This window comes from Pimephales promelas, chromosome 5 (assembly GCF_988280905.1).
Source record: "Pimephales promelas chromosome 5, fPimPro1.hap1.1, whole genome shotgun sequence".
Lineage (NCBI taxonomy): Eukaryota > Metazoa > Chordata > Actinopteri > Cypriniformes > Leuciscidae > Pimephales > Pimephales promelas.
In genome coordinates this window covers 24142782-24165016 of record NC_142773.1, presented here as the reverse complement: position 1 = coordinate 24165016, position 22235 = coordinate 24142782, and the positions used below count along the sequence as shown (strand labels likewise).

Sequence of the window (22235 nt, the reverse complement as noted above, 5' to 3'; positions counted from 1 at the left end):
GAGAAATACTGCTTTATGGGATTGAACTCACTTGCTCTCCTCGTCAAGCAGGTAAAACAGCCCGGTGGGCTTCTTGCTAAAGAGACTGATGCAGCCAATGTTGTCAGGGTAGTCAACAGTGTGCCATGTGATTCCCTCTGCCATATACTCCTCCTAAAACACAATTCAAGCAAGAGCAGATGCACACTGAGCTACAGACATTCCTGTCCACCATGATTAAAGGAGACACCAAAGTACAACTCAGATGTCATAACTCACTTGTTCGAGAGTAAATATGCGCTGATTGCAGTAATACTGTAGTTGCTCATTAGCATAATTAATGCAGAACTGTTCAAAGCTGTTTATCTTGAAATCCTCAAATCCAAATATGTCCAGTACACCAATGGATAAGCACTGTGAGAAACAGAATAAAATGAAAATATGATGATAATTGTAATAAAAATACAATGTAAAAGGATTTAAAGTAGATAGTTTGCTACTTAAGATGCATTGCATAACTTGCATTTTGAATAGGTTTTATTATAATGATAATAATATATTTATTAAAAAGCTAAATATGTAAATTGTATTATATTAGAGAATATACACTACCAATCAAAATACACTAAGTAGTCTCTTCTGCTCACCAAAGCTGAATTGATTTGATTAAAACACACACACACACACACACACACACACACACACACACACACACACACACACACACACACACACACACACACACACACACACACACACACAAACATTAAAAATGTTAAATATTATGACAATTTAAAATAACGGTTTTCTATATTATTTTATTTTTAAAAAATGTTTTACCTGTTATCAAAGCTGAATTTTCAGTATCATTACTCCACTCTTCAGTGTCACATGATCCTTCAGAAATCATTCTAATATGAAGATTTGATGTTCAAAAAACATTCATTATTACCATCAATGTTGAAAATATATATTTTTTTTATTTTAATGAATAGAAAGTTAAAAAGTATTTATTGAAATAGAATCTTTAGTAACATTAGAAAATTTTACTGTATAATATCATCATATTATAATGATTTCTGAAGAATCATGTGACACTGAAGAGTGGAGTAATGATACTGAAAATTCACTTTTGATCACAGGAATAAGTTACACTTTACTACTATATATTCGCATAGAAAACAGCTGCTTTAAATTGTAATAATATTTCACAATATTGCAGGATTTTTTTTGTATTTTTAATTAAATAAATACAGCCTTGGTGAGCAGAGGATACTTCTTTTAAAAACATTAAATATCTTACCGATCCAAAACTTTTGACTGGAAGTGTATATTATATAGAATATTCACAATAAAAAATTAAAGATTAGATTAATTTTAATTCAAACATTGATCTTGAAAACATATTTTAATAGTAAAAATATTATTTAATTTTGTGTGTGTGTGTTTGATTTGTACACACACACACACACACACACACATATACACAATTATATATAATAGGTAGTAAACAGCTGAAATTAGTCAAATATATAAAAATTCAAATACATAAATGATCTTGACATGATTCATACCGGGACAGACTCCTCCAAATCTCTCTTGTTCAGTAGAGAATGGTTGATTCGCAGGACAATCCAGTCAAACAGTGCACTGTACAGAGACTTGGCCATAGAGTCTCTGGCAGTGATGGCCTAAAGGCATGACAGTGTTTGATAATGAGGTAAGCAGATTCTTAGAGCACAGAAATGAAGAAAGACAAATGAAGAAGATAGAGCAACAAAGGACCTCTTCAAACAGGTGACTTCACACATAAGGTAAGGTAGATGTGCATTTAACACATGACTAGTCAATAAATAAATGGTACAGAGTAGAAAATGTCATCATTTGCACCACCCAACACATTATAGATGAAGTTACCTCATTAAGGCTGTAAGGCAAAATTAGTGTGTCATTAGCAGTCATTGCTTTCCTTGTAGTCAGTGCTTCCACAAGCAGCTTCACTTTAACCTGTAATTTAAGAGCAATTATTTAAAATCAAAAGATAACATTTTATATCAACGGTCCACTTCTATTTAAGTGTGGTTTACTGCAATAACCAGTAGGAGGGACAACATTTCAGCCTCCTATGGAGAGAATTTACATTGAACATTAAAGTAGTCAGTGGTACCTTCAGAAGGTCAGAGACAGCTGAAAGGACATGATCTGGCCCAACTTTAAGACACTCGCCAACATCTTTTTGCTCATACGTCACATTCCCCAGGTACAGAATGGCAGAGAGCACAGAGAATATCCTGAAAAAGATATCAACTGTTGAGCCACAATAAATCGAATATATATATATATATATATATATATATATATATATATATATATATATATATATATATATATTTTGTAAGGTCCCTCACATAATACATTTCTAAACTACATGATATAACCATGGTACATTTTGGTAATTGTAGGTAATTTTACATTGTAAATCATATGGTACATGGAAGGCCGATCCAAACTGTAATTTAAAATAAATATAATTGAATAAGTAACTATTTTGTTTACATTTCTAACAATTATTACTTTTCCTTAAAAGACAGTTCATATGTTCATGATCTAAATGTGTAAGGTTTGACATTATTTCACTCTGTACATCGTGGCCAAAAGAGCACAGTGCATATTCAAAGTCTTGATGTATTTTCCCCATCCATGACAAGCACAGACTTGTTCCAGAGAAGAATTCTTCATTTGCTAGTCATGAATACAGATGGCAAATTTTCACCATTGTGACTTAATCCCTACAGGACAAACCTAATTAAACACCATAAATCTTATTTTTACAGTATAAAACGATTCTGTATTTATAGATATCTACTCTTTATGGGTAATGTTTGTAATGAAACATAATAATTCATTATAATATAATTCGCTAAAAGTAAAAGTACTATAAGATGCAGACTGAGATAGCATTATAGTAACAAAAAGCTTTATCATAGCCAATATATAGGTTGTTTTTTTTTTTAATTTTACTTGAAAACATTTTTCACTTACTGTTTTTTGGTCGGAGGCAGAAAACCGACCATCTCCATGGCCTGATGAAGTCTCCTGAATTCGTGTTTCATTTCAGCTTGATCTTCCAAAATCGGTATTTCCTGTGAGGTGCAAACAAAAAGACAATTGTTGACATACAGTTTATGAATAAACAGCTTTACAATGTCCTTTTCTCAGGACAAAAATCTGACAAGCTCAAGAGGTCTCCATTTAATGTCATTGTTGCCCAAAGACAATTGAGAGGATTATGAATGCAAATTAAAACTGAAACAGCTTCATTAAAGGGGGCTTTACTATGCTTTTCCAATTTTTTTACGTGTAATGACATAGAATTGTCTCATTGGTCGCACGTCAGAGGCGCCCGCACCATTGGTTGTGCAGTGGTTGCAGCACAGTCTATGACCGAGCCAGACGCTCAATGGGCTAGCAGTGCAGCTGCAAATGTGTTTTACATATACTGTAGGTTTCAATAAATCGAAAAAAAGGAGTTTTCCCGCTGCGTAGCTAGGCAATACGAAGTGACCGTTCGAAAGGCAACATACAACTCTGAAACGTCCTGTTAACGTGAATGAAATCCCTTCTGCAGAATCCTCTTGTTCGTTAACATTGTCAGGGTCTAAATCTGTCTTGAATTGGTGTGAAATTCACACCATATCCTTAATATTTAAAATAGAGCAGAAATCGCAGTTGTGGAGGTGTGGAACATTTCCAGAACATTCTCTACACAGTGCCAATCACAACACATTGTAAGGACGGGGCTTAGGACCTAGATGGCGCGTTCGAGACAGACTGAGGAGGGAGGTGCTGTAATGTAAGATAGGTGAAAAATAATGCATTTTTGAACATCAAGCATCAAAACCTGTTCTAGTGAACCCAAAAAACAAAATCAACTCTTCGTAAAAAAATAATAATAGGACCCCTTTAAGGAACACTGATTCTTTGTGATGGCTCTTCTGAGTTACAGTACTTGTTCGAGGTAGTGGTAGTCTTCAGGCCGCAGGAGCTTGAACTCATCTCTCTCCTCTTCTGAAGCCCCAATCAAAAGATAGTAAAAAACATGGTAATTCCTGCAGGTTAGATAACAAACAGGCATGGAATTCATGTTGTTGCGATACATTTTTTTCATGTCTCTGGCACATTTAATTCATATGTAAAATTGATATAGTTAACAATTTTCCTTTTTTTTTTTTACCTTTCAGTTTTTCCTCTTGATACTAGACGGCATTTCTCTAGTAAATACTTCTCAACCACAGCCCTGAAACATTGAATACAAACAGTATTAGGAATTTCAGATCAATTCTGGCAAGTCATTTTTTGTCTTTCTGTCAATTGTTTCTTTTTTTAAAGAGTAGAGAAAAGGAGGAATGATATCAGGAAATGTCATATGGTGGATCTTAACCTGAATTAAGAGAATGAGCATCACAGCTCAACATTTGTTTTACATGAATAAATAAACATTTCCTCATTAGATAAAATGCATTGGTCATCATGTTCAGCTGTGGGTGTTCTGGTGTGTGCAGAATTGCACAGATGACTCACCCTCTCACAATGCCACTTTCCAGATAATTCACTTGAATGAACTTTCCAAAGCGGCTCGAGTTGTTGTTGTATGCTGTTTTAGCATTACCAAAGGCCTGAGGAGACAAACGAGAAATGCATCAGATAGGCAAATTTTTTCTGAGGAAATATTTCAGACTAAAAAAAACCCACTGATATCTAGTCTTTATGAATGCTGAGAGACAACTCTTTACCCATTACTGATCATCATTATCATTGGTTGCTCAACTACACAGTACGTTATCATAAACAATCTGTCTATGACAAGAATTTAATAGAACATTTTTTAGTGGGCAGCACAAAACTCATTTTTATATCACCCACAGGAACCACAAACAAATGAGTACATGTAACTCAGATGACATTGGCCTATAATTTGATCTATTTGTTGACGTAGTTAATGCTAATATGTGTGACTTTATCCACTCTAAAATACTTCCTTCTCTTCCAGTTAAAATTTAGAGTTCATACAAAAATGAAACATTTGTCATCATTTATTCAGCCATTTCAAACTTGTATTAGTGGAACACAGAATAAAATGGTTTCCACTCTATTCAATACAATGAAAACAGGGGCTGCCAACTGCTGAAAATTGACCCCAAAACAACAACATAAAAGCACTCGAGATTACTAAAAAAATCCTTAAGTCTTATGAAGTTTTATGATAGCTGTGTGTGAATAACAGACCAAAATTCATTAATCAGTGAACATCTTGGTTTCTCTTTTTTCCAGAACTGTTGCAGTTTTTGAGAAATCATATTTAGTAATGTTATTTGTACAGGTAAAGGTGGAATACATTGCACACTGCAGTTTTTAAAACTAAACAGAAGGACTTTGACATGTGTACATGTACCAACATGCTTTCAGGCTGCTATCTATTGATTCTCAATATGTGCATACTTTCAACACGATGTGTGACATTACCATCATTCAGGACTTTATCCTGTAGTAAACATGTTTTTAAACAAATAGTGTCCCACTTCCAAGATCAAATTGCGTATAGACAAATACTGAGGAAAAAAAGATCAGAAAACACCAGAAAAGAAAAAGATGTTTCTTCTGTCAGATGATAAGTTTTTATATGATGGCCTGACAGAGCCTGTCTTTACACGTTCACGTACGCCGACTCGTTCTGGTATTCTGACAAAGCCAACACCCAGGGCTACTACACATGAAACAGAAAAGGACGTTCACCCTAAAATTCTATAACCATTTGCTCACCAAAACTACAGTTAATCTTTGGAACACAAATTAAGTCCATTCAACTAAAACTCTGATGATTCAAAATCTGTATAAAGTGATAATGTCTCTTTAAAAGACTTGGATTAAACAGATTGATTGATTCATATGGATTTATTTATCACCTTACGAACATTTGTCAGAGTTTTGGGTGATGAATACTTTCAATCAAGGGACATAACTATCATATTTCAATAAAAAAAAATATCTTAATGTTTCGAAGATAAACAAAAGTTTGGGTTTGGAATTACATGAGAGTGAGTAATTGATGACAAAAAAAATCTTTTTTTGGGGGGGTGCTATCTCTTTAAGAGCTCAACAACAAGGCCTAGATTCACTGCTGTACACATTTAACAGCTGTTAGGTGTTTTCTTCGCCCAGAGCACTCTCTTATTCCTTTCACACTGGAGATGGAGAAGTAAACGGACAAAGGTCACAACTGCACTCCTCAGATGTCATAACAGTGCATTGGGCACCTCTTACTATTAAATGAAACTGAAAACTCAGTCAAAGTTCAGTGAAAGTGAGAGTAAAATTCAGTGCAAGTGCAACAAATTTTACTCTCAAGATATGATGACCCAGTTTTTTGTGACCTATTTGTGTTTCTCAAACATCTGTTCAGTACTTTTCCAACACTATATAGACTTTTACATTTTAAGAGTTTTTCCCTACAAAAGAGTTGCACATGGTTTCTTGCACATTGCTATGCAGTTGGCAAGCCTTTAGTCTTTTTAAGAATGTTGTTAAAGAGTTGCTAGAGTGTTCTACATGTTTAATACTTTACTCGAGTCTGGTTACTACATAAGGCTTTGGTTACAATGCAAGTCTATGGGATTTTCATCTACAAAGATTATCCACCAAGCAAAAATCATAAATCTGATTACTTGTAAAGGTAAAAGCAAGTCTCTCCTCGTCCTCAGTAAGTCTCATGATTTGAGATATAATTCATAAGACATAATTGAGACATTAATGGGGTGGTGATGGCGCAGTGGATAAGACACATGCCTTTGGTGTGAGAGACTCAGGTTCGAATCCACTGTGAGACACCAATGTGTCCCTGAGCAAGACACTTAACCCCTAGTGGCTCCAGAGGCATGCGACCTCTGACATATACAGTATAGCAATTGTAAGTCGCTTTGAAAAAAGCGTCAGCTAAATTAATAAATGTGAAATGTAATTCATGTCTGTAGATCAAACTTGCAGTAGTAAGTTTAAGAAATAATGGGAATACATTCTAACGCTAAATATGTATGCATATATATATACAAAAAAAAAAAGAAGAAAAAAAAAATGATGCTTGCCTTGCCTAAACTTTCCACCGCATATATGTCACCCACATTGCCTGTATCTGGCTCTATTTCAGACATCTCTTCTAATTTTCTTGAAAACGGGCTGATAGTACAGGACTATCTTGTCAATTTTATAGCATTTAGAATTTTAGAATAAGTATGAATGTCTAAATGGAACAAATGCGCTGGTGATGGATTTTTAATGATGAAAACTCTACAGTGGAGTTGAGCTATATAATTCCATTATCTGTACAAGGGCTAAGCTGTCTGAATCAAAACATAAAACACAATTACCAAGGAGGTGGAGTCTCTAGCGGTGATCCATAATAGTTCAACAGTAGTACAAGTGTAACACTAACAGGCAAACAATGTGAATGTGCATATTGTTTGTGTGCAGAACAATGTGCGCACACACACCACGTGAAGGCAATACACAAAGGTCTCTATGAATTAATGAAGTGGTGAAGTGGAATACAGGGACAGTTTAGGTGTTTTCAAATCAACATAACCAAAAGTTCATTAAACCCATCATGAAGCAAGAAACTCTTATTTTAAAGAGCCAAAAAGTATCATAGCACTACCACAATTTTTACCTTTACAAAAGATGTAAATTTATTCAGTTGGGATGTCAAAGAGTGCCACCAAGGCAAGCTTTTCAGGATTCTCTGATGAATAGGGAATTCAAAAGAACAGCATTTATTAAAAAATGGATATTTCTGTAACATTATGAATGTCTTCGTTTAATGCATCCTTGCTGAATAAAAGTATCAATCTTTTGAACGGTCGGGTATCAAGGTACCTAATCTGGGAGCAACAGGATTTCAATGACTCATTTCTTTTATGTATAATTTATGAGATCCAACAATCATCAAATCGATTTGTTTAAATAATTCTCATCAAATATTAATGGTCACAACTTCAACATATTACCACCATACGTTTTTAACAGTCTCAATCTGCTTGCTTGTTCTGCTTCCTTTAGCCATAACCTAATGTTTTTTTTTCCATCCCTCTTTATAAGAATTTCTATTTTAAAACCCCAAGGCATAACACACGTCGCTTGTTCCTCTTATCCATTTACTTTCTTTGTGAGCAAAACTGCAGAACTGAGAGGGGCGTGGACAAGCTGATAAAAAGAAAGCTTTTAAGAAAAACAGAGAACTTGTTTGACCGGTTTCGGATCAGATTGAGAATCCCAGTTAGTCAGTGTATGACAAACGATGACTGACAGCTCAGTTTAAGGGGGCGGGACTAAAGTAAAGGCCACAGTAAAGAAAACCCTATGAATTATGAGCTATTCCCTCAGCAGAACCTCATTAGTACATTAGTGGCACTTCATACTAAATTCTGAACAGGAAATGTAGGAAGTGGACTGTTCAGAGATATACCAAACTTGTAATGAACACATTATATAAACAGTGGAAAAACTCAAACTCCTGAGAGTGTTGTGAATTCACTTCATTGTTTATGCATTAACAATGGTAACACCTAAAAATATCAGAGTGTGTTGAAACGCTTAAACTGCGACTCTACAGTGTCTATTTAAAGTGCTCAAGGAGACAGAGGTCTGTTTCGGAGTCCCCTTTTCCCTGGGAGATGCAGAGGAAGCTATGTGAAAGTCCCCTTGCTTGTGGCGTGGCCGAATGGTTTCTAGATCCTTATTTGACCATGTCTAAGGGAGGAAGGGGGAACCATTCTTACACAATTTGTTGAATTTGATTTAAGGACAGTATCAAACTTTAGAGTTACACTGTTAACAGTCTTTAACATGAACCGTTAAAAGCATGCAAAATACGAGAGGGCAAGAAGCCATTTCCTGCACAGAGGTCATCATTTCCGCTTAAAAGAGACTCTTTATCAGTACATCAAGATATGAAGAGTTCAGATGCAAAAGCCTCTAAGTGCCATTTGAAATTTTCTTCTAGAATGATAATTTTTATCAAGCTTGTATATTTAAGTTCAGTGATTTCACTTAAATGGCAATGATAATTACCTATTAATTGTTATTTAAGTGAAATTACTGAACTTAAATATAGTTTGATAAAAATCATCATTAAAGAAGAAAATTACAAATGGCATTTAGAGGGTTTTGCATCTGAACTCTTCATATTGAGATGAGTCAAGCTGCAACCCAATAATAAATCATGAGACCATAGTTATAGACAAGATACAAAGTGAACAGGAAAAAAACAAACCTTAAAGGGAACCTATTATGCCCCTTTTTACAAGATGTAATATTGGTCTCGGGTGTCCCCAGAATATATTTGTGAAGTTTCATCACAAAATACCTCACAGTTAATTTATTATAACCATTTGAAAATGTCATTTTGGGGCCTGTTTTAAAATGAGCTTCTTTGGTGTGCAACACCTTAAATTCAAATGAGCTGCACATCCCCACCCTGCCTTTGGATGAGGGCGTCACTTGCATACCTATGGCAGTCATAAGCAAAAGGGCTGAGAGAGTGAGAGACCTGCTGTCATTTAGCCGTACATGTTTGAATCGGAATATATAAATAGTCTCTGATCAGACCCAGATGACGAAGAGACTCCCGCAGAATAAAAACAAAAGAGAATGGACCAGTACGTCTCGGTATGGTTATTTGATACATTTATGTACTTATGGAGTTGTAATTGCGTCCCCTTTGAAATTATTGTGCAACACACACACACAGACACACACGAACACTAATGTTGGCGCAATTTTTGAAACTACATACACGTTTGTTATAAAGTTTGCTACGTACAAGCAAAATTACATTTATACAAGTGCTTCTGTGGCAAATGTGAGTAGATGGCTATAGAACAAGAACATATCTGCAGTTTTTAATACAATATCTTTAAAAATATATATATTTATAAACGTGTGGTTCACACTATACAAACAAGGTTTAAATTATATGCACAGACAGACATCCTACGACGACAACAACTTTAGACACATTTGTTGTTGAATTGACTGAAATCAACTGAAATGACTATTTGTTCAAAAATCGTAAAATACTCTTACTGAGGTGACGGTGGATCGCAAACAGTAGACAACGATCCACTCTTGAGGATTAACTCTGAAGCAAGACCTGCTTTGAATTGACCCTCATTCACAAAATAGTCAGTCAGAAAATGATTCGCTCAAACAAACTTATTTACGAAGGAAAGGCGCCACTTAAACTTCCAAAATACAATACATCCACTGTGTTTTCAGTAGCTCTGATGTCGGAAGTAAGTGAAAACTATATGTATGTCATAATTATTACATCCCATCCCACAACTGAACACTAATGTTTCCAAGAGACATTACCGGCTGTCATTGAAACAATGGAGGATGCTGTACAGATCACCGAGGGCGGGGTCTATGCCACAACCACACTGTCAAAAAGAGCTGAATCTTAGAACAGCTCGTTCTGAGACAGTGCATTTGATTTATTGAGATTGTAAAAAAAACACTGGGTGGATTTTTATCATTCTAGGGTGGTTTTGCTCACACACTGCCAACACACATTTTAAACACCATGTAAAAGTGAATTTTGCATCATAGGTGCCCTTTAATTAGTGAATCTAATTGCATTTGTTGAGGTATTTCTTCAATGTCAGGTACTTTTTTTGTCCAGGAGGTAGATTTTTATAAAAAATTATATAAGAAATTAGAAATGTTGCTTCGGCAAATATCTCAAATAAATAAGTTTGATTACTAAAAACTAAAGCTGAAATTAAAATAAAAGTATACATACACACAGACACACACACACACACACATATATATATACATATTATATATCAAATGACAAAAAAAATAAATTTAAAATAAATGTTAAATAAAATGGAAAATTGAAAAAAGAAATGCTAAATATTAATAATACTATAAAAGTATATAAATAATACTGAAAAATAAAACTGACCTGTGTAATGAAAATGTTATTAAATTTTGCTTATAAAGAAAAAATATGAAAAAAATGCTACCTATGAAATGAGCATTAGCGAGACATAGGGGAGCGTCTCAAGTCTGAGTTCAAGATGTTATTTCCATGGTCTTGGTTGTCATGGACTGGTCTTGGTATTGTCATGTCATGGTCAAATGCCATTTTCACAAGATGTAAAATAAATCTCTGATGTCCACAGAATGTGTGTGAGTGTGTGTGAAGTTTTAGCACAAAATACCCCACAGATATTGCTATATAGCATTTTAAATTTGTCACTTTTTAAGGTGTTTGCAAAAACGCACTGTATTATTATTTTTTTTTTTGCCTGACCCTTTAAATGCAAATGAGCTGCTGCAGAGGGCGGGGTTTCAAGACTTTATGTTTAGAGCTCCAAATTTCTCACGCAGATACGCTAAAATGCCTTTAATGTTAAAACAGAGTCAGACAAAGATGGAGAGGCTCAAGAAGAGACAACATGTAGAATGCAACAGGATACTCTGAATGGTTAGTTGATGAATTTATGTTGCTGATGTGGAGTTAACTATCTTCAATTAGGAAATTCTGTTACAGTAATCTATAAATCGCTCGCTTACAACTGTTGTGAGATGCACACAGAGACAGAGTGAACTTCTATTGCATGTGAAAAGATGGATGCTAAAGTTTGAGCTGACTCACAAATGTACTCTTAAACAACAACATTCGTGGGCCCTGTGTCTCACCTAATTTTGCCCGTTTTTTTGCAACATTTTTCCAACATTGCAAGTTCCCCTGTGTATAATCACCTTTAGACTCAACCTACGCAGGTCTCGGCCTGAACTTGAAGCTGATCTCAACTTATGTCCATTATTTCCATAACAGAAACCCTATTAAATTAAATTAAACCCCTAATGCATAATTTGAAATGTGGTGGAAATGACAAAGTCTCTTGAAGTGCAAAAAAATCCCATAGTTATTGCTAAACCCTGAACAAGGCAAAAATAGCCACCATTCATCCAACGGACATAATCCTGATAAAACAGCAATTACATCAGAGTCTCAAAATTTCTAATACAACTAGATTGCTCAAAGTAGAAAATAAACCTCAAACCAAGAGCAGAACTCACCTCAAGCACAGGGCCTGCCCCCAGGATAGTTCGCTCCACTCCACTAGTATAGCCCTTCTGGCTGAGGGCAGTCAGGCAGTGGATAAGGAAGTTGGTGCTTTGTGTTTTACCAGAACCACTCTCTCCAGAGATGACGATACACTGGTTAACCTGTTTGTTCAGCATTGTGTGGAAGGCTGCATCCGCAATGGCAAAGATGTGAGGTTCTAGCTTGCCCAGAGTGTGGTTCTCATACATCTTGACATATCTGGGATTGTAGATGGGGAGAAACTTAAAGGGGTTGACAGCAATAAGAATGTTGCTCGCAAATGTGTAGATCTTCTGATTGTGGAAGCGATGTCTTAGGGTTCCCAAGATGCTCTCCTCTGTCAGCTCGGGGAGGTTACATAAATCGTCATATTCCTGAGGCTGCTGCGCAACGAAACCCCGAGTCACAAGTCCCTGAGCTACTTTTTCTCGCCGTACAGACGTCATTACCTCATACTGGATGGATCCATCCTTGCATCCCTCTTGAAGGGCGAAATAGTATCCATCACTTTGAGAGTGCTTATCTTGGGCCTTTCTAGGCCAGAGCAGGACTCTTTGGACAGGCAGATCGCTTGGTTCAAGGACCCACTCCTCTCCACCATGCTCTTGGACCTCCACAAGGATGTAAGGCTTGGATGTGTCCAAGCTAAGTGTGGTGAGAGCCATCTTGATGACAGTGGCAACTGTTGCCTCTTTTGGGACCCTGAGGGTGCATCCTTGCCCAGGTTTGATGGACAACCTGGGGTAAATTTGCAGAGAGTGGACCATTTCATCCTGGCAGCTTGTACCCTTGCAGTTGGTGTCATTCATTCTTTAAACGCACAAACATGCATCAGCATACCGCAGTGCACAGTACAGCATGATAAGGATCTGGTGAAGAAAGAATTTAAGTTTGAGCGAGAAACAGCAGTTAGACCACCAGTGTACATGTACAAACTTGTCTAATGTGGGAACTGTTAGCAGTAAATAAATAAGCATAAACTGTGACACAAACAAAATTTAACAGTTTTAAATTAATAATAAACAAAATATTTTCAAAGTACTGCTGTTTATATTTATTCTTTACTATTTTTATCTGGTTGATTATTTCCTGTTCCATGTGACTATGTGTTAACCATGTTAACATTTAAGTAAAAGTGATATTTTCTTAAATCTTCGGAACATAGAAAGGCACAGGTTGTGTAATAATTATATATTTTTTACATATACTTATTATTATGATGATTTTTAAAGAAAAATACAAATGTAAAAAATCCATCCTCGCATAGCAAATGTATTTCAATATAAAACAGCGCAATAAAAACGCATAAATGTTAGGAGGTAACGTTTTTAAACCAACTAACGTTACTTACAGTTAAGAAAATATGACTATAGTTGTATTTGAAGATATTGGCAATTAAAAACATGAAAGTAGCCTATATCAAAATAACAACAATAAATCTACCTGTTTCAAAACACCCTCGTTGAGTTCCACAGCGGAGTCCTTTCCAACATGGAAAAAAATCCTGTCGTGCTTTACATACAAAACTACTCGTAAAAGCCTTCCACCTGCATTACTGCGTAACCGGACACGATAAACTGACATACACGGCACAGGTAAACAATTAAGATTCTGTTAACACCCAAAAGTGACTGACACGGAGAAATCTTCAACGACAAATAAGGAAGAGTAGTATCTTGCCTCCAGAATGTTGACGACGCTGGCGGCTTGTTACTTCCTGACATCGAATAGCCTACAGTGTGATTTAATTGCAGCTGATGTGTGTGATGATGACACGCTGCCCTCGCCTGCATTCAAAATGCCATTGCAGTTGTCACGGACACACCTGCAAATGTAAACACAAACTATTCCCATTCAAGATCCAGTACCCCTCTAAAAAGTCTCTGTAAAGAAAGAAAGAAAAGAAGAAAAAAAAAAACGGAAAAAATATAGCCTAGGCTATATATAAAAGTTAAATATTAAATTGGAAATATTAACTAAATGACTCACTCCATCTATTATTGACTGTCTCTGCCTCCTGATTCATACATTCAACTTGAATTATCATGACACAATCAAGTCTAATTTTAAAATATGTTTTGAGTTTACTCTATTAAGTTATATAAACAATTAAAAATAATAGCCTACAGAAAATATATATTCTATGCAATTTAATTAATAAAAAAAAATTGATTTTGTGTCTGTCCCTACGTTCTGGTCAACTCTGTTACCTCTGTTATAAAACAAAATAAACCCTCCAAAGGATTTGTAGAAAAAAGCATGTGAATTGCACCAAGGGATGTCACTTCCTCTGGTGTGAAATTCTGGAAAGTAGTGAAGCAGATGTCATTATTCTTCTCTCATTAAGTTGTAAAAAAATGTTTAGGAAACACCAATAGGAAATTAAGTAGGCCTATTTGTCAAATCTATTATTGTGATATTGCAGTGAATCTCTCATTCACTTTCTAAAAACGATAATATGGCGGAAACCCATAAAATTCTGTTTTTAGACTTGGCTTGCCATGTGGTATCTGGTTTGAGGTTAGCATTTTGAGCAACAGCACAGCAACTATCGTCAACTCTGTTATTGTCAACCCAATTTGTCTATAACAGAGTCGACAGATTTGTCTGTATTGTAGCCTACATTGATGTTCAGTCTTAATATTTTTTAAATCTTACAAGATATTGAAAATGTTGAATTAAAAAAAACAGCATTCTATATAGGCTAAAACATACTATTTTTGTTTTCTTTCTCTGCTTGAAATGTACCCCAATTCAAGTCATATATTGGTGTGTGTGTGTGTGTGTGTGTGTGTGTGTGTGTGTGTGTGTGTGTGCGTGTGCGTGTGCGTGTGCGTGTGCGTGTGCGTGTGCGTGTGCGTGTGCGTGTGTGTGTGTGTGTGTGTGTTTAAAACGTCCTGGGTTAGTGTCCGTACTTCACCATGTGTGTTTGGTTCTCACCGGTAGGTGGTAGCATACAACACCAATCCCTTCCCTTCAAGAAGGTCTCAATGGTCTCTCACTATGGATCCTTGATAGTCCAGTCATTTTATGAAAAAAGGTATAACAAATTGCAACAGAAACAAACTCAACTGATTTTTTTCTGAACTGAACTGAACTGAACTGAAAAATGTAACCTTATTACCATGAAAATTACTTAAATCAAGACAAACAAAAGTTTTTTTAAATTGTTTGTTTACATGGACAAGTGGTGCATAATATTACCACAACAGATCTAAACATTGGGTATAGCCATCCATGAGCATTAGTACATAGAGGCAGGAAGAAACCAGTCTTTATTAATTATTATTGCAGAGATGGGTTTGGGGCTGGGTCCGCGCGACTGTTTCTGGGGGATGAGTCTGAGGCAAGAACAGGAGACACAGGTAAGGATAATGCAGAAGACAAAAGGTATGTAAAATAAAAAGTATCTGGGTCAAACAATCAATCCATGTGAGAAACAAAAATAAATCTTTCTTACCTGAGTGAGTGAGTGGATCTTAAATGTAAGACTGAATCTCTGCCCCTTATGGTGACATTTGTTTGCCTCTATAGTCTTTTACTGTTATATGTCAACAAGATTCTACAAGACATTTTCACCTGGCTATTCCCAATGTTTAGATATGTTGTGTTACTGTATTTATGCAAATTAGTACATATGTAATTAGATTATGCACTGTTTGTCTATGTTAACAACCAATTTCAAAAAACTTGTGATACATTTTTTGTTTGTCTTGATGTAAATAATCCACTTTCACATCATTTTTTTCCACATCATTTTCATGGTGATATCTAAATGTTAACATTTTTACCCTATTCACAGGAGAAAAATAATGAATAGGTGTATGGATAGGCTATATTTGGGTCTTTTTCAAAACTTTCCCCAAATGGAATTCTTCTGGACTTATTTTTCCTTACTCAGGACATATTGAGGATTCAAAATCAGTTGAGTTTGCCTCTGTGTCCATTTGTTCTAGGTTGACCCCCATTTTGGCTTTAAATGACTGGACTAAGACTGTTATGATGTGTATTAACGGTCATGGGCATTGTAAATCCACGTTTATAGACTATTATATATTATAATATATTATTATTATATTATTGTTTACCAAATAAAATACAAAGTATAGTGTTATAAATATACATGCCATTACAGTTTGTTGTTCTGTTTGATAATGAATAATTCGATAAATAAATCTTTCAGTCTGATTAAACACTCTAATGCTGAACATTTTTTAAAACACCTGCACAGGTGTTTGCCATTCTACCATTATTTACCTTGTATTTAAGTTGCAGTCTTTTCAGGTCTCATTTGTCTGGTCTCGTTTGTGTTAAGGTTCTGTTTTCTTTGATTACCTGTTCTTAAAGTCTTGGATTTATCTGGAGTTTGGAGTTTATTAAAGACTGTTTGCCCGAGTCTTCATCTTTGTGTGCTTTATCACAATGTGATCCTTTTATGTAATGTAATGTTTTTTTGTTTGTTTGTTTGTTTGTTTTTTGTTACAAACTTATAGAATTCCATAAATACATATGATTGTCGAATCAGAAGAGAATATGAAATGGGCATTTTATTTTTATCATTAATACTCTGCTTCGCTCTTCCTGTCTCATCTCTTCATGTCTCACCTCTCTCTGTATATATTTTCACTCTCTATGTGTGACATAGCATCTTGTGAGGAAGTGGTTAGAAGAGAGAGGGGAATCACTTTCCGCTTTTTGCAGCGGTTCTCAGCGAGCGGACATGTGCTCTGAATCACACATCACTCTAACCATATTACAGCATAAACAAACATCTGGTTTCCATAGTAACATGCTCTCTGCACCCTAGCAACTGAAATAAATACCAAGAGGTAGATGTTATAGAAGATAACTTTGTGTGAACTTTTTACCAGAGCACGCATTTAGTGGTTTATGGTTTTAAAGGTTGTGGATTTTTAGGTTATGCATGTGAATTATGGTTTTACACCATCCCAATCTTATAACATGTACAGTCATTTTGTAGAAATATATGTAAAAATAGATATACATGTACTTCTTTTCACTATTGACACCCTCCTTATAAACCCATTTGGGATATTTAGTTTATGACTTTTTTTTGGTAAAGTAGCCTACTTGCAAATGAGAATGTGATATTTATCATCAATAATATCCATGATAAGCCCACTAAATTACTTTTGTCTTGACAAATCTTTCTTTAACGTGTGACAAATAGCATGCATTAATAAAATGGGGCTATAACTTGCAGTTGGAATTAGTTCACCCAAAAATGACAATTATGTCACCATTTACTCACCCTCAAGAGTTTGGTTGTTCCAAAACTATATGCATTACTTTTTTGTGTTGAACACAAAAGAAGATATTTTGAAGAATGTTGTAGGTAACCAAACAGATTCTGGTCCCCTTTGACCTCCACAGTATTTTTTTCTTCTTCTATTCTTTAGAAGTCAATGAGGACTGGCAACAGTTTGGTTACCAACATTCTTCAAGATATCCTTTTTGTGTTCAGCAGAAGAAAGAACATGGCTCATGTTTAAAACAACTTGAGGGTGAGTAAATAATTGGGTGAACTATCTCTTTAAAGGGATAGTTCACTTTGAAATTAATTTTTGATATGTTTTAGCTTACCTCAAGGGCATCCAAGATGTATCTTTGTTTCCACAGTATTTTCAATTTTGATATTTTTAGGTCAAACCGTTCTTGTCTGACAGTCATATAATCGAGGTCTATGGTCACCACCTCAAAGAGCATGCACAGAGGTGCAAATTAAACATGATTTAATGACTCGTAAATGTAAGTACACATTGATGACGTAAGACACGAAACGAGTGGTTTGTGTGAGAAAAGAACAGTATTTATATCGTTTTTAGACAAGATGACTGATAGGTCAGATTTCTTGTTATCCTATCCTGGGATAGAATATGAAAGGTGGTGAAGTTTAGTTCAGTTAAGTTTAGTCAATAAAAAAAGAAAATACTAAAGGCCTAGGCTACTCTGTACTGAATACAGTATTTTTCTTTGGCTGAATTCAGTTGAGTTAGCTATTGCATGAATGATTAAGTAAATCGTCTGCTCATGCTCAGAATTTTTTTGTGAGGAGCATTTTCAGTTTATTTGAGAGGGTTGAAGAAAGAGCCGAAGAGATTGAGAGTGAGAGAGAGAGAGAGAGAGAGAGAGAGAGAGAGAGAGAGAGAGAGAGAGAACATATTACCTAATTTGGCATATGGGCGGATGGGGGGTGGCTGGAGGGGTATCCCTCAGAAACATGGTTTAAAGTCTCCTCACTAGTCCTCACTGATTGAAAAGTCAGATACAAGACCGCGCCTACTTGTTTCAGACTGAGCACTTCGAGAGAACGATAACGGGACAAGGGTAAGAAAGAGGCAGAGGATAGTTTACTTTCATCTTTAAAAGCAGACGTTTCGAGCAGCCAGCACCGTTATGTTTATTGGTTACTGACGTAGGCTAGCCTAACGTTACATTCTTTTATTGCCATTACTAGAGAGTGTGTTTTACTTGCGTTCTTGATCCTGATGATGGCGATAAAAATGCTTTATATTATACATTGTACATTATTGTATTCCTTCAGACTTTGATTGTGGCGTAGTGTGCATCCGTAGCGATGGTCAGATAAAATTAAATAAAATGTCAAATCCATTACGCACCCGTCACGTGTTGCGCGCTCGTATGTGGAAATTTTGCATCTTGAATGATGACGGAGACAGAAATATACTTTTCTATATTTATTTAGCCTACTTGACTTTCTGACTTTTAAAAGTTTTTAAAGTAAAATTCATGTATCCTGAATGAAAGGGTGGGGCACATGGGCAGGCGCGCCCACTTGTCGTGTCTGGCAGGATGGTGATCTCATTTCCAGCTAAATGTAATTGTCCTGTTGCTTTATGCCAGTTTATTCAATTGATCCGTTCATTTGATACAATTTGTTTTGATTCACTGCTTCCATAATAGCCTACATAAAATTAATTTAATTCTATGTTTTCCATTTGAAATAATGCTTTTCCTTCCATTAGGTCTTAATAAGACCAAGCAGGAAAAATTTTGCAATATTTTGGCAGTAAATATAGCTGGCCCCCTCATTTTTTTCCACTTCTTTCTGCACCAGGGATTGTAGAGAGCTTGTTTTTTTCTGTACAGACAAACAACAGCACTGTAACCAGATTAAGAGAGAAAATGTAGTTATAGCCTATGACCTATATGGCATGTCTCAGACATCAGACCTCTAGGTCTGTGTCGAACTCTCCAAGCTATGTCATGTTTTCTCAGATGTGTTTCCTGATTTCTTTTTTTTTTCCTCGACATATTTCTGCTGCTGACGGAGAAATTTAATTAATTGTGTACCGCATTGAATTCAGCAGCATAATTATATCATCACATCATGTTATATAGCCATGAGTGGATGACAAAACTAAAGCAAGGAGAAGGTTTTGAGGAGAAGGAGAAGGTTTAAAGCAAGGAGAAACTCCTTTCACCGTTCTTTTTCTGAAGTAACCAATTCTGAAAGGGAACGAGAGGAGTATAAAAAGAGAAAAAGTTTTAAAGGGGTGTGAACTGCAAGTAAGGAAAGAGAGGTTGGGGGGATTGAGTGGAAAACACCAGGCACATCCCTCTCATTTTACTGTTTGATGGGATGCAGAACATCTGGAATAGATCAGCAAGTTGGAAAATTTGACACTAGGCAGAGAAAGAGCGTAAGAGAGGCAGAGAGGGAAAAAAGGAGGGAGCAAGGGATAAATGACTCACAGCTAAGTTATTCCCGCCCGTGTTTAAAATATGAGTCGTTGTGAGGTGAAAGAGCATGCTTTTTCAAACCCCTCTGCTGTCTGTCCATATGTGGGTCTGAATGCATCTGCTGACTTTATGCTTTTTTTTACAACATTTTTAACACTTTTTGTCCCTCATTTCCTTACTATGTTCTCCTCTGTCCACTTAACCCTGAAAATGTAAACACGCATGTCTCTATTGTTTACTTGAACCTCTCGACAAGATGAAGGAGGTATTCCTGGCTGTTACAGAACTGTGTAGGAGGGCTGGGACTGGGCCTCAATGCTCCAATTGTTAGCCTATCTGGCTCCTCCCACAAGGTTGATGACAGATGGACTGTAGGGTTGAGTAAAGGTCTCGCTTGTGACGAGTTGGTCTAAATAGCTCGAATACATTACTGAGATGATTTCACTGACTCCCAGTCTGGAATCCTGAATAAGTCTCAGAGACGTTTTGTTGTAGAGCACCTAATTTATTCAGTATGTGACCATTTAATTTGCATGAATGACTTATTATTCTGGGGAATTTGAACATGTGACCATAATTGAAATGATTGTAATCACAGATTAACAGCTCAGCCTTAATATTAAAATTCAGGTCATCATTTACTCAAACTCATGTTGTTGCAAACCCTAACCCTAGACCACAACACATGATTTTTTTATAATATGTGGCATCATACATAAAAAATTACACATACATATGCATCTGTTTGCTTTTGCTAGGAGACGCATGAAAAACGAAAACAATATGTTTTCGAAAACTGGCTCAAAATAAACGTTTGATATTTAGATTTTGAGCTTGTTTTGGAACATTTCTACTAAATGCATAAATGTTCAAGATGCAGCTCAACATATCAAATATGTTTTGATAAATATGTCTGGATCAAAATATCTTTGATTTTTCTGTTCCAAAGAGGAAAAAGCAGGTTTGCAACGGCATGAGTTGCAGAGATGACAGAATTGTAATGTTTGTGTGAACTCTCCTTTTAATATGTGAGAAATCTATTAAATGTTTTGTTCATATTGTGTTTTTCTCCTACTGACTGATTACTTTTTCTTCATTTTTCCTAGACAACGAAGAAGAGACAGAGTTTCCTGTTACTCACAGTTGACATTAATTGGCCTGTAAATCGTCTTTTTGTGAGTCCATCATGGCGGTGGTGCTGCGTTCCTCACCTCTCCTGTGGGCCCGTGTGGCTGCCATGGTTTTCGCCTGTGTAGCATTCAGTGTAGCTCTTTATGGAGCGGGTCTAACCCACGGCACGGGTGACTGGTGCGTGTTCTGCTGGAGTTTCAGTTTTGTTGGAACTCTTCTGATAATCTTAGTGGAAATGTTTGGCCTCCAGACCCGCGCCCCTGTCTCATGGAAGAACTTTCCCATCACGTTCGCCTGCTACGCCTCCCTCCTCTGCCTCTCCGCTTCGATTATATTCCCCCTTTACTTCCTGAAAGGCTTTGCTGGTCGCAGTGAGATGATCAACTGCCGCATTGCATCAACCGTATTCTCTTGCCTCGCCACCATCGCGTACTTAAGCGAGGTGAGTCTCAGTAAGGCTCGTCCGGGAGAGGTGGCTGGCTACATGGCCACAGCACCAGGGCTGCTAAAGGTGTGCGAGACCTTCGTCGCCTGCATTATATTCGTCTTTATCAGCGAGCCGATATCGTATGACCAGAATGCGGCGACCAAGTGGTGCCTGGCCGTGTACTGCATCTGCTTCATCTTTTCGGCAGCCATCATCGTGATGTGCGTAGGAGAGTGCACGGGTTGCCTGCCCTTCTCCTTCGCCCGCTTCCTGTCTTCATATGCCCTCCTGGCTGTGGGCTTGTATCTGTCCGCCACCATCATCTGGCCCATATATAAGTTTGACAATAAGCACGGAGGCCAAAGCCACAGACCCAACAGCTGTGGCTCCAGCACCGGGCTCTGCTCGTGGGACAAGCTGCTGGCCATCTCGGTGCTCAGCGCTCTCAACTTCATTCTTTATCTGGCTGATCTCATCTACTCAGCCAGGCTGGTTTTTGTTACTGTTTAAGGGGTTTAGCTAAAAATAATACAAGAAGAAGGCAAAGAGTTAAAAGGCAAAAAGAAGGAAGTGGGTTGGAAGGTAATGATGTTGAAATGAAATGCATAAACTATATTCACCGTTAGCTATCTATATTTTTGTCATGCCTGTTTAGCAATTCTGTGTACAGTGGGCAAAAAAGTTCGACTTTTAAAAACTATTTTTAAAAATGTAACAAATGGATAAAATGAATGATTATATATATATATATATATATATATATTAGGGCTGTCAAATGATTAATCGTGATTAATCGCATCC

At 36.4% G+C, this 22235-nt stretch overlaps 2 protein-coding genes across 6 annotated transcripts in view; one reads left to right on the top strand and one right to left on the bottom strand.

Annotated features, from left to right (window-relative positions):
- The window catches only part of myo9b (myosin IXb), a 28689-nt gene extending 14806 nt beyond the window's left edge, over positions 1–13883 (bottom strand). For 3 of the 5 annotated variants that reach the window (XM_039654793.2, XM_039654795.2, XM_039654794.2), the window contains exons 1-11: positions 13595–13882; positions 12124–13020; positions 4561–4655; positions 4214–4276; positions 3989–4088; positions 3022–3122; positions 2147–2270; positions 1897–1986; positions 1554–1670; positions 259–393; positions 32–153 (exon numbers count right to left, since the gene is read on the bottom strand). In XM_039654793.2, the coding sequence (XP_039510727.2) occupies positions 32–153; positions 259–393; positions 1554–1670; positions 1897–1986; positions 2147–2270; positions 3022–3122; positions 3989–4088; positions 4214–4276; positions 4561–4655; positions 12124–12960 (1784 nt within the window). In that variant the 5' untranslated portion in view covers positions 12961–13020; positions 13595–13882. Of the gene's footprint in view, positions 1–31; positions 154–258; positions 394–1553; positions 1671–1896; positions 1987–2146; positions 2271–3021; positions 3123–3988; positions 4089–4213; positions 4277–4560; positions 4656–12123; positions 13021–13594 lie in introns of all 5 variants that reach the window. The other 2 variants (XR_005618800.2, XM_039654796.2) reach the window with 1 other exon arrangement.
- Positions 13884–18365: 4482 nt separating this feature from the next.
- Positions 18366–22092, top strand: myadmb (myeloid associated differentiation marker b). Its single transcript, XM_039654556.2, has 2 exons — positions 18366–18499; positions 20983–22092. The coding sequence occupies exon 2, from the start codon at positions 21063–21065 to the stop codon at positions 21942–21944; it is 882 nt and encodes a 293-aa protein (XP_039510490.1). The 5' UTR covers positions 18366–18499; positions 20983–21062; the 3' UTR covers positions 21945–22092.
- Positions 22093–22235: the final 143 nt, after the last annotated feature.